The 12,796-nt window shown below is 37.3% G+C and overlaps 2 protein-coding genes across 14 annotated transcripts in view; one reads left to right on the forward strand and one right to left on the reverse strand.

Moving 5' to 3' along the window:
- Positions 1-6,032, reverse strand: part of DNAI7 (dynein axonemal intermediate chain 7) — a 65,800-nt gene extending 59,768 nt beyond the window's left edge. For all 4 annotated transcript variants that reach the window (XM_055318839.1, XM_055318838.1, XM_055318840.1 and 1 more), the window contains exon 1: positions 5,975-6,032. In XM_055318839.1, coding sequence (XP_055174814.1) covers positions 5,975-5,977 — 3 coding nt within the window. In that variant the 5' untranslated portion in view covers positions 5,978-6,032. The remainder of the gene's footprint in view (positions 1-5,974) is intronic.
- Positions 6,033-6,156: 124 nt separating this feature from the next.
- ETFRF1 (electron transfer flavoprotein regulatory factor 1) lies at positions 6,157-12,668 on the forward strand. Of its 10 annotated transcripts, none has more exons than XM_055318617.1 (5): positions 6,157-6,260; positions 6,405-6,500; positions 6,644-6,738; positions 11,560-11,647; positions 11,727-12,668. In XM_055318617.1, the coding sequence occupies exons 4-5, from the start codon at positions 11,597-11,599 to the stop codon at positions 11,946-11,948; spliced, it is 273 nt and encodes a 90-aa protein (XP_055174592.1). In that variant the 5' UTR covers positions 6,157-6,260; positions 6,405-6,500; positions 6,644-6,738; positions 11,560-11,596; the 3' UTR covers positions 11,949-12,668. The 10 variants fall into 10 exon arrangements, with proteins under 10 accessions (XP_055174592.1, XP_055174586.1, XP_055174589.1 ...); XM_055318614.1 differs by having other exon boundaries at positions 6,175-6,264; positions 6,405-6,595; positions 6,693-6,738; XM_055318616.1 differs by having other exon boundaries at positions 6,175-6,264.
- The last annotated feature ends 128 nt before the right edge of the window (positions 12,669-12,796 follow it).

Here is a 12,796-nt window from a genome sequence, read left to right on the forward strand (position 1 = left end):
TTCAGTGAAATATGATGCAGCTGTGAAGTGACACAATCTCAAAGTGCTGAAACATGAAAGTCCAAAGACATACCTATTCTATCCAACCTATGATGCCATCAAATGTAAGATGTACCTTTAAATTATACTACCAAAAAAGGGAATGCCCAAGATGGGGGTCTAATAGGAGATGGCTGTATGAAGCTGGAACCTGAGTAATGGGAAATGAGCCCACAGCACAGAAAGATACATAATCCTGAAAAGGAATAGATAGAAGAAGAAAATCCTGAAAATTTAAATCACAAGCCAGTTCATGTGGATTTACAGTCTGACTGATACCATTAGGATGGTCCCAAAACTCTCAGGCAGAGAACTGAAAGTAATATCAGATATGAGTAAGCCCATGTGACTGGCAGAAGCAAACATCCTCTCTGGAAGAAATGGATGTCAATCCAGGACTACAATGATTATAAGATGATACTGACTATAAGACACATTCCAATTTTAGTAATGTTTTAACTTTTACATTTAAATTTTATTTTTTAATTTTTTTAAAAGATTTATTTATTTATATATGATAGAGAGAGAGAGAGAGAGAGAGAGAGAGAGAGAGAGAGAGAGGCAGAGACACAGGAGGAGGGAGAAGCAGACTCCATGCCGGGAGCCCGACGTGGGACTCAATCCCGGGACTCCAGGACCGCGCCCTGGGCCAAAGGCAGGCACCAAACCACTGAGCCACCCAGGGATCCCTACATTTAAATTTTAAATGTAAAAATATGAGTATCCTAGAACTAATGAAAAACAGTATCATTAAATGATAAATAGAAGATGCAGAATGCTCCTGTCTGTGGGGAGAAAAGGGATGTGTGTGTACTCTTTAACACTTAGACAATTTATGAAAAGATACACAATAGTTCTTCCACTCTTGAAGAAACAGAAATTTTTCATTTTTATGCTATTTTAATTTTGTACCATGTGCATTTATTAGTTTCCCCTTAAAAATTTATGACCAATCAGAAAGAATAAAATATACCTTTCAATGTTTTCCTAACTATACTGTAATTTCCCTTACAGACTCAATTTATCCCCCAACCACAATCTTTAAGAATGGAATAAGTAAAAAGTGAGTGATTTGGTCCTTATGTTTGGTTTCAAATTTCATCGGCTTCCTATCACCATTCTCTAAGGGATACAACACTCTTAAACAAAATAATCCAGAAGTATTTATTTAGCACCCATGCATACACAATTAGAACAATGAGTTTTCACATTGAGAACAAATGCCTCTAAGATTTCACAATCTAAAGCCAAAATTGAAAATCCACACAAACCAATAACTACAGACCCACATACAAATAATTGTAGTCCTCCAGAATACTTCCATGAAAATGTGCCCAGAGCCTTCATAAATTTTGTTCAGTCATATTCACAAATGGCCTTTAAAACAGTATCAGGTTAGTAGTGGGTCCAAATTACTGAGAGAAGCAAACAGAGGAGGCACTCAAAAGTGTCTCTTGAAGAAATGTTTAATTGTATAAATACTGAATACACATTTAAAAAAAAGCAATTCATTTAAATAGATGTTTTTAAATGGCAGGGTAAATGGGCTTCACATATTCGATACACAAATATTGATTGAATTTCTACTATGTGCCAGGCACTGCACTAAATGCTATGAACATAAAAATTAATATGACAATGCTCCTGACCTTGGACATCTCACAATTATAAATTATTACAATAAAATGATATAAAGGTTATAACTGATGTATGTGCAAATGAAGGTGCTATGAGAACACACAGGATAACTGATTGTGGAAGAAAGAATAGTAGAAAATTTTACAGAGACATGACCTTATGAAATATGCCTCAAAGTCAGCATTTCAAATTCAAACTCCTATTGGGATCAGGCAGGTAAATAAAGTAAGGAATTTGGTTATAGTCAAGATTATGGCAATCTGAAGAGTTTATGCATTTCTAAAAAGGGGTGGCTGCTACTCAGTCTAGCCAACTGCTGCCTCAGGGTACTATAGACTCAATGTTATCAGGTTTCCGATTTTTCAAGAATAGATGGAAATCATATTTTTCTATGAAAATAATTTGGCAACTAATAAAAAAAAGTTTCAGGTCAAAGAAAATATGTTTAGAAACTGAATATGGCTTGCCAGTCAGGATACTATCATCTCTGCTTTGAAGCATAAAGCTACTAAATGAAAAGGAGAGAATCAGGCATCCTAGACATCCTTTATTAAATTCAAATTTCTACAAAGTACAAAAGAAAATCAAGTATGCATTACTGTACAATCCATTTAAAGATATATTACCTTAGGGTCCACTTTTAAGGTTTTGTAGCTAAATTTTTGTGTTTATCTGGAATAAAGAAAAGGGATTCCTAATCTAACACTTCCTAGAGCACAACTAATAAAGCCTCAAACTCTAGGTACAAGTAAAAATTAAAGACTGTGAAACTAGAAGTATCTTTTTACGTCAAATTTGAAGTACGTCCTGTTTTTAAAGGATTAACCATGATTTAAACAGCATTAACATCTTAAAAAGTAAGCTTAGTAAATCCTATTTAAATTATAGTAAAAATAACTTAAAAAATTTAAAAACTCTGTTCATACAATGTCAGTGCTTATAAAACTATCTATTTTGAGAAAATAATTTCTACCTACCTTTTTTGCTTTGGGACCCTAAAGGTTGGAAAAGACAAAAGGATTGATAAATTTTTAAAACCTCAGATATTTAACAAAAGTACCAAGATTATATTAAATGTGAAATTACGAGAAGCCGGGTAAAAAACGCATAAGGAAACTCTCTGCATCATCTTTGCAACTTTCGTCTAAATCTAAAATTACCTCAAAACAAAGTCTTTTTAAAAAGAATTTACACAAAACTATAAGCATGTCTAGGTGAAACTAAAATAGTTCACCTACTAAAGCACCTTTTTGAATTATACACTTTTTAAATCTTACACTCTTTTTTGACAGTCACTCAGTGTCTTATGTATAATGAAATGACCTACCACTACCTGCTACCAGAGTAGCAATCAGGGAGGTACTGATTCAAAAGGCTCCAAGGAACAATAAGTGATTGACTAAATATTGGCACTGATGTCAAATTTGAAAGTGTGGAAATTATAAATAAATAATCTTTCTGTAAAATTAGATTGTTGGTTGTACGGACAAAGAGTCAGTTATTTAAATCAGGCAAAGCTATGATAAAATGATTCTGTTCAGCAACGTGTTTTAAAGCAGATCTATTCCTCTTTGGAAATTATTTTGGAAAGCCCAGGATTGCAATAAATATTTATTAGGATTATCATTACATGTGTTTTTCAATTAATACTACTTGTAATTTCCTGATTAGGCTCATGAGTTCGTAAGATTTCTAATAGGGAGAAAAGATGTAGGAAATCATGTGACTATGAGATTATATGCATTCCATATCTGAAGACCTATCCAGCAGAAATTACTGGTTCAAGCTATAAGATTATCACTGTATTAAATATAATTGTTGAAACTGACATGAACCAGTAGATTTTATCTTCTTGAAAGTACATTTATTTCATTAATTCATTTAGCAAGTATTTATTAGTGATTTGCACACAGGGTGCTCTGGGACACTGGAGATGATATAAAGAGGAATAGTAGAGACTTTGCTCTCATAAAATTTTTACAATTGGGTTCTATTTTTATTATCATATTTACTATCAATTAATAGTTAATAGACTTACATCTTGAAAAAAGTACTATATAGCAGAATATGCTGTTCCTGTTCTCAAGTAGCCATATTTTAAGATGGGCAAATTATTGTCTCTCACTAGTGCTTTTAATGTCCTTATCCTAACCCCTCCTGCAAATCATAAAAGCATCATGTAGTAGAGTACAGTTGGCCCTTGGACAACACAGGGGTTGGAGTGCTGACCCCCATGCAGTCAAAAATCCACATATAACTTTTAACTCCCCCAACACAGGGGTTGGAGTGCTGACCCCCATGCAGTCAAAAATCCACATATAACTTTTAACTCCCCCAAAACTTAACTTAACTTAAATGCCCTATTGTTGACTAGAAGACTTACTCATAACATAAACAGTTAACACATATTTTGTATGTTGTATGTATTATATACTATATTATGACAAAATAAGCTTAAGAAAAGAATTATTAACAAAATGATTAAAAATACATTAACAGTATTAGACTGTATTTATCCAAAAATATCTGCCTATAAGTGGATTCCTGCGGTTCAGAGTGAATCAGTGTTATTCAAGAGTCAACGGTAGCTCTCAAAGTTCAGAGAGCTTGTTAAAAAAAATGCATATTTCTGCAGTAAAAGTGTACACACTTCTCCCTCCCCAATGTGGTTCAGTAGATATTATGGATTGAACTGCATCCCCGCAAAATTTGTACATTGAAATCCTATTCCACGGTATCTCCAAATTTTATCTTATTTGGAACTGGGGTTGTTGTTGATGTAATTAGTTAAGATGAGATCAAAATGGAATAGGATAGCCTTTAATCCACTATGACCGGTATCCCTATAAAAAGGAGAAATATGGACTCAGACATGCACACATAAAGAACACCATATAACGAGTGGGGGTATGTTGTCACAAGCCAAGAACTACCAGAAGCAAGGAAAGAGGTCTGAACAGATGCCTCCACTTGCAAAAGGAGCAGAGGCCTGGAAATACCTTGATCTTGGATTTATCAGCCACCAGAGTTTTCAGCCAACAGTAAGTTTCTACTGCTTAAGCCGTTTTGTTTCACTTTGTTACTTGGCAGCCCTGGAAACTAATACAGTAGATTTGTTTGGAGTCCAGGATGTTGCTGGAATCTGAATCTTAACAAGTATTCCACATGTGGTAGAAGCAAATGTTCCAGGAACATTTTGAAAAACATTGCTAGAATGATAAGATGAAATTTGTGTTCCATTGGAAACTAGAGGCTTATTGTTCCCTCAATTTATCAGCAGCTTTAAGTCAGCTTAATGTCCATATACTTCTGGTTCTTCTCACATGACCATTCTCCATCAATTCTGGTAAACTCATATTCATACTTTAAAACACAGTTTGAAAAGCATTGTTCTTCCCTTTCTGTGCCCTTTCCCACCCCAATTTCATCATTTCCAATTTAATCCTACTCCATTGTAGACATTTCAGTATTACAGTTAAAATACTGTATTCTTACTTGTTTAGCCTGTCTCCAACAGTAGGGAGGGTTTGTAATATTCATTTTTAGATCCGTACTTCTAGCCTAGTGTCAAATGCAAAGAATGTACCCCGTATTTCCCCTCAGTTAACGAATTAAATACATTTCCTACTTCCTTTGGTTTTAATCATAGAAAACGGAAGTCACGTTTAAGAAAATGGGAACAGAGATAATTTCATACGGGCAGGTTGGTCTGTGCTCTTGGAAAAAAACATGAGAGCTGAGGAGTTCATTAAGACAAGCAGCTTTATTATATTTAATAAATTCAAGGCAAAAAAAAATAAAAATAAAATAAATAAATCCAAGGCAAGCGGAGTAACTCGAATCACAAAGCAATTCAAATTCCCACAAAAGACCACACAGAATAACTTTTCAAAGAAGCATTAATTCCAACGGTTGTTGATGAACTACCGAGGAGGCGCAAAAACACATTTTCGCCAAGCTGCCAGTGGAAAAGGCAATTTAATGGAAACGTCGAGCATTCTCAGAAATTAGCAAGGTGAGGCCAATTCTGAAACGTAGCAGCAGTGCGAGGTTAGGACACTACTGGACCGCACTGACCATCCCGTGTGCAAGCGCCGGTTTGCGACTCATCCCGGACGGGAAGACCGCACATCAGGAGGCTGATTCCCCACAGGGGTCAGGGTTCTTTCTTAAACCCACCCGCTCCCCTCTAAAATATGTCAGGCTCTTATTACGCCATTTAACACGGGTGAACCACTGCTCGCCCCTTCACCTCCCCCCCCCCCCCACACACACACACACTCTTTCCCTGGCTCACCATTCTGCAGCGAGCACAACCTCTGCAGGCGGCCAAATCCGAGCTCAGAGTCGTGTGGACGAACGCTCCCGCGTTGTCAGGACGACAAGCCCCGCCCACTCGCGCCCAGGGAAAAGGTCGCAAATCCTCACGTACGGGTCCGCGCAATCGCGCTGGGGTTCTTCCGGGAGGCGCCCCGCCCCCTTCCCTGACTGGCTCCCCGACACCCACACCCACCCTGCTTTGCGGTTGACGGATCCTGGAGTCGAAGCGGTCGGAGGCCGTAAAGGCTGTGGCCTGCCGGAAAGTGCGTGAGTGCGGCCGCCGGGGCGTTTTCTTTTCCCAGATCCTGGGGTCTGGAGGCGGTGAAGTATGGTCTGGGCAGGGCCTAGCAGGTGTGGCATGGGGGGTTCTGAACGTCCTCCGACGCTGATGGTCTCTTTCTCACTAGGAGTGTGTTGGGACGCATCTGGACAGGTGTGAGGGATTCCAGAAGGAAGGGAGCCGGCGGCTACGCGACTGCGTGATGTGACTGACACCCACTCGAGTGGGCTGCGTGTTCCACCACAGCTTACGCCCGAGGAGGGGGATGGGCCCGACTGGCAGTTTAGGGAGGGAGGCAAACCAGTTGGTTCTGAGAGGGTTGGTTACTTTGGAATTAATGACCTTTGGATTCTTCTCTCTGCACAGGGTTCAGTTTACTTTCTGTGCAAAGCTATGTAATGCCGTTTTTCCTCAGGGCGGCTCTTCGGCAAGAACTGGAAATTACCTGAAGCAATTCCTGGGTAAAGGATTTCCTACAGTTGGAGGTCACTGAGGCCTAGCAAGACTCCTAAAGCCCAAGGTCACAGGCTGATTGTACCAGCCAGGAGCATAACCTTCAGAATTTCAGTCTCCTCCCCACATGAGTAAACCACTGGCAACTTAGACCAGCAGGAAAACTAGAAGAAATTAAGAAATTAAGCTCCTCCAAAATCTCTATTCTTTGACTTTAGGGCCATGTTTTAGCAAGACAAAACATCGAATACCTTTTTTTTTTTTTAATTTATTTATTCATGAGAGACACAGAGAGAGAGAGAGAGAGGCAGGCTCCATGCCCGGAGCCCGATGTGGGACTCGATCCCAGGACTCCAGGATCACGCCCTGGAGCCAAAGGCCGACGCTCAACCGCTGAGCCACCGGGCGTTCCAACATGGAATACTTTAAAATCACTGGCACCCGTTTCTTATCTCTGAATTGTAGTTTTATAATGTTCTCTCCCTTTCAACTTTATTGACTACATGTATTAGTAAATAAGTATTATTGAGCCAGTCTTGTGGGCTGAGGTGTTGTTACCCCCATTGTAACAGAAATCCAGGTTGTAAAATATGACACCCCATCCCCAAACCCCTGCAAAATAAAAAACATCTTAATGTCCACTTCATATAAAGTTTTGAAGCCATTTGCTATGGAAGTAAGTTTTTGTTCTAGTGTTTATAAAACCTCAGTCAACTCAATTTGGATTGATGGGTGAAATTACCTCTAGGGAAGAGGACTTAGTCACGCTCTCACTCTAAGCCACCTCCCTCCTAGGGAGGAGGGATTGCTAGCGATGTGTAAAAAAGAACATACTAGACTGTTGTAGGGACACTATGCTGTAAAAACTATCCCCGTGACTTTGGTTCTCCTCTAGGACTTCTCTTGCAAGCTGCTAAGTGAAAGGGCGGTTTCCTGTTCTGACTTCAGAATGGGTATCCACCCATTCTGGATACTATGCTCCTTTCAACTCCTATAATCTGGCTTCCTAGGATGCCTTGACCAAGCCAAATGCCAGTCTTAAGGCGTAAAAATTTTTTGACACCTACTTCTGATGACCTATCCTTTGGATCTGGTGTTAGAGTTTTTTACATGAAGCTTTTTTAGGCTTAACTAATTCGGGAAAACACACTTTCCTGTTTGAAGTCAAAATCTACCAGAAACCAATAAACAGTAACATTGCACTGCTTTTCTCTGCCCGTTTTCCTTCAGCTTTTATTGCCATCCGAACTTCATGAGGAATAATTAACAACAGCTTTGGCCACCAGTTAAATGACAATTCTTAGTTAACCCAGGACTGGAGTTAGTGAAGTCTGAACTCCTCAGCTCACAGTCATTGGAAAAAAGCTATCAGTGGTGATTGTTGCTTCTTCCCCTTGCGCACCACACACTGTCTCCGAATGATAGGGGGCTTCTCTCAGTCCCTAATAGTTGGGCTCTTTACAAGTAACCTCCATAACTTCATGTAGGGTTAAGGAGCAGCCCCAGGTCCCTGCTGCATTTTAATTTCACCAATTGTGAACCCGGAGTGAACTTTCTCCGAATGGCTAATAAACTTAAATGCCTGAAGGACAACATAAAATAATAATGATAAACTGCCTTAATTTCTGTAAATCAGCATATCAAAGAACAAGACAATTTTTCACTAGTCAAACCAGCTACACTTTTTTGCTATGTATGATTTTTTAAAAAGGCAATAGCTTAAAAGGACAGTTTAAGCTTTAACAAATTACAAATTTGGAGTTAAATAAAGCTGTGTTCCTTGCCAGAAAATTAAACAGGCTATAATTTGCAATTTGACAGTATGTCTGTGTAGATTTAGAATCATTTTTAAAGCATGTAATTCTTAAGAGCCATTCTTCAATAAGATTAAACCACTGGCAACTGGCTCTCAGGAAAAAAAAATTTTTTTTGAATTGAAATTAGCTATTAATATAGTAGTTTAAAAATGCACCCTTCTAATTTCATTCCCTTTCAAAACTCCACTGATCTTCAGTGAAGGGATATAAAAATAAACTGGAAAAATGAGAGAGAAGATGACATCAGTAAAATTTTGGGAGCTGCAAACCAGATGAATGAATGTGACTCAACACACCAGAAAAGCCCAATTTATACTGCATAATTCTCCAAAGGCATTGGAACAAAGACAATGGGATTGGAAATGAAAAATGAAGTAAATCAGAGATTAAGTGAAAACTATTTGAAAAACACCTCTAGAGGGACTGCACTTCTCACTCCCATAGAAGCATGGAGATTTATTTCTGACCAAATAATACTATTCTCTGCACTGGAGTGTCCTCACTTATACTAAGTATGTAAGAACCACACTGGAAACAAATTAAGTAAATTTGGTATATAGAATGCTGAATGCAAGGCTCCCATTCTTCCACTTCTTAAGATTGAATAGGCAAATCCTCAGCAAATTCGAAGTTTCTTCCCTGGGGAATGACCAGCCCAGGAGGAATGATCTGACACTTTGATTTCTAGAGGTTCCCCAACAAAGGGCTCATTCAGATTATCATAAGTGAAGCTCAGAGTCTGTAAATTGCAACTATGTATACAGATCTTCTAAAACTTTTTTTTTTGTCCTCATAAAAAGGGGGGCAGGGGGAAAGACTTGGGAAGAAAGCAACCCAGATAAAGAAGAGAAAGCAATTTGGAGAAAAAATTGCAAAAAAGCTAAAAAATAATTGTTCTGCTATGTTAATAGCAAATGTGTATGTTTGCTATGTGAATTAGCTCAAAAGCTACTAGTAAAGAGGGGAATTATATAAGAATTAAAATGGAAACAATGTTCCTATGTGATTATTTCTCCCTTAACAAAGTGAAGCCAAAGAATCAGATTTATTAAACTTTTTAGCAAGAAATTAAAAGGTCTTCATTAAGCTGCCATCCTGGCAGGGGAAGTCTTCCAAGTATATTTTTTAAAAATTTAAGATATGTATTTACACCCAGAGCTCCCACTCCAGCAAGGCATACCTGGTTTTATGCAGCTTGACTGGTGGCTGGTTTAACCACATACCCTGACCACTAATTGGCAGCCTTGTGGTTTAGATAGATCTCTATTTCCATGTGTACCTACCTCACTATCTCCCAGCCCTACTCTTAACATTTTCCCAGCATATTTACACCATTAAAAAGTTTACTGAGGTACAATTGACATACAGTAAGCTATACTTATTTAAAGTGTGAATCGATCTGACAAATTTGGCATATGCATAGTTATAAAACTATCACAATAATAAACATCTCCATTATGCCCAAGGACTTCCTCCTGCCTTTTGCTCCCTTCCTGTTCTCCAGTCCCTTGCTTCCATTCCCAGGCTACTCTGTTATTTCTGAGCATTTAAAATATCTGTAGTAGTCTCCAGCTATTCTACAAAATAAGTGGCCTGTGACCTTCACAACTATGAAGTTCATAAAAGTCAAGGAAAACTGAGGAACTGTTTCAGACTGAAGGCTAAAGAAACATGAAAACTAAATGCCATGTGTAATCTTGGATTGGAAGCTTCTGCTATAAAAGGCATCTTTGGGATGACTGCCAAAACATGTAGTTGTGGATTTGATGTAGTCATGTAACAGTGTTCAGTTTCCTGATTCTGAGTTTGTACTGTTCTGTAGGAAAAAGTCTATGTTCACAGGAAAATATACTCTAAAGCTGTGTTGTCCAGTATGGTGCCAATTAAGCCCCTGATACCTATAAGCACTTGAAATGTAGCTAACATGACACATTGAAATAATATTTTGAGTATGAACAAAATATATTAAAATAATTTCACTTGTTTTTTTAATACTAGAAAATATAAAATTACATAGGCATCTTGAATTACATTCTGTTGGATGGCACTGCAAAGTATTCCCACTGTTTATCATGTTACAAACTTACTCTCAAATTCCTAAGGAAAAATGTTGCAACTTTTTTGCAAGATTGAAATTATTTCAAAATAATTATGTTAATGGGAGACATAAAGTATAAAAGTTTTCTTAGGTCACTGGGAAAATAGAAATAACAGAAATTTAAGGTAGGTTATAAATGACATGGACATTTGCTTTGGGCCTATCATGAACTAAATGCTTATGGTGTTAGGAATTTTATGATTTAATCCCCATGACTATAACACATAATGAGAATTATTTTCTATATTTAGGCTCTCCTGGTACCTTTAAGGAGCCACTTTTCCCTACTAGCACTAACAAGTTATATGTAAAGTATAATCTACTCCACTGGATATTGCCTGCTTCTCACCTATGTACCCACTTAGGAGTTGTTGACTGTCCTCCTTAACCACCACTCTTACTGCCCATCTACCATTAGCCATGAACCTGCTTGACTCTCATATCTTCCTTAGGATAGCACCCTTCTAGGTATGATCGGGCCTCTTTCCAGTGTTCTCCAAATGAATCTGGCCTTGCCTTGAGAGCAATGTAGACAGTCTTCCTTTGAACAGTAAAGAAACTGAAGCTCATAAGTAATTTCTATAACATTATGTAGCTGGGATTCTAATTCATTCCACTCTATAAAAGAAGGTTCATCTATATAACTATCTTTGACAACTCATTTTCTCTCTCATTACCCTTTTTCCTTCATAAGACTTACACAATTCCTAATTCTCTTGTTGGTTTATTATGTCTCCCCCAGGAGAAGTTAGTTCTGTGAGAGCAGGTATCTTACCTGACATTTCATAGCTATATCCCAGTGCCTGGAACATAAAAGTGCTCAATAAGTATTTACTGAGTGAAAAAAGTTACAACGGATTCTTTTTTGAGATTACAATGCAGATATTTACAATTTTTTTTTTATTTTTCTTTAGGTATGTTATGTATAGAAGTGGATACTTTCCATAATAAATGAAAATGGCCAACTCTTTAAGAGGAGAAGTACTGAATCTTTATAAAAATGTAAGTAATTATGTTGCCAGTTTTATACATGTTATTGAGATAGAGATCATTTAGAAACATATAACCTTTGTTTTTTAAGCTGCTGTATCTTGGACGAGACTATCCAAAAGGAGCAGACTATTTTAAAAGGCGTCTGAAGAATGTTTTCCTTAAAAACAAAGATGTGAAGGACCCAGAGAAGATCAAAGAACTTATTGGACGGGGTGAATTTGTAATGAAAGAGCTAGAAGCCTTATACTTCCTTAGGAAATACAGAGCAATGAAACAACGCTATTATTCAGATACCAACAAAACTAACTGATCACTCTTACTATAATTTGACTGGAATTCAGTGCCAGCTGATTATGTATAACAGTTATGATAAAAGTAACTGTAACTTAAAATGGCAAGATATAGTTATGTAAAAAATACCTGAGCTGCCTTATTGAATTAATGGGTTTCAGCTTCTGTTCACAGAAAGCTTTATTTTATCAACAACCCTTTATGTTTAATTTTTATACAAAATCAGCAATATAGCCAACTATACCAATTAAAAATTAATGGATACTCAATTTTGAATGAAAATACAGTGTACTTATTATAATTTTAACTCAGTAAGTTTTTACCAATTATTCTTAGCCCATTTCTCCATTTCACTGAGTAGAGAATACTACTTAATGCATTTAGTTAAAGCAAAATAATTTCCTGCACATTGATTTCCCTTAACTTTTGAAGGAGTACCACCTTATTTTTGATCCTATTTGGTACATTAGTAGCACACATTCAAGGTTCACTACAAAACAAATAGCACATGGTAATGATTTAAGTGCAGTTACAGAAATAACATGTATGGAGTAAGATTATTTCTGATCTTGAAGTAGGCTGCCAGTGATTGGCATTACATACATACCTATGTAGTACCTTCCATTATTTTGCTGCTGGCTCCCTTTGGGTCTTAAATCACCTGTATCAGTTACCTTTGTGTATTAATTACCTTTACTGATCAAAAGTAATAAATAATGTTCTGTTCTTTCATCATAAAGGCAGATCTGTTTTGCATCTACTTCTAAATGAGTTAACATAGTAATGGACCTAAATCTAACATGATTTTAAGCAAACACTTAAACCTTTACATAATGTTCACAGCACCTTTCACAAATAAAGACTATA

This window comes from Nyctereutes procyonoides, unplaced genomic scaffold (assembly GCF_905146905.1).
Source record: "Nyctereutes procyonoides isolate TBG_1078 unplaced genomic scaffold, NYPRO_anot_genome, whole genome shotgun sequence".
Classification (NCBI taxonomy): domain Eukaryota; kingdom Metazoa; phylum Chordata; class Mammalia; order Carnivora; family Canidae; genus Nyctereutes; species Nyctereutes procyonoides.

Bases quoted from the DNA above. Each gene is read 5' to 3' on its own strand.
- ETFRF1 (XM_055318617.1), top strand. From the start codon at position 11,597: ATGAAAATGGCCAACTCTTTAAGAGGAGAAGTACTGAATCTTTATAAA. The intron at 11,648-11,726 runs GTAAGTAATTAT...TTGTTTTTTAAG, and splicing joins TACTGAATCTTTATAAAAAT to CTGCTGTATCTTGGACGAGA.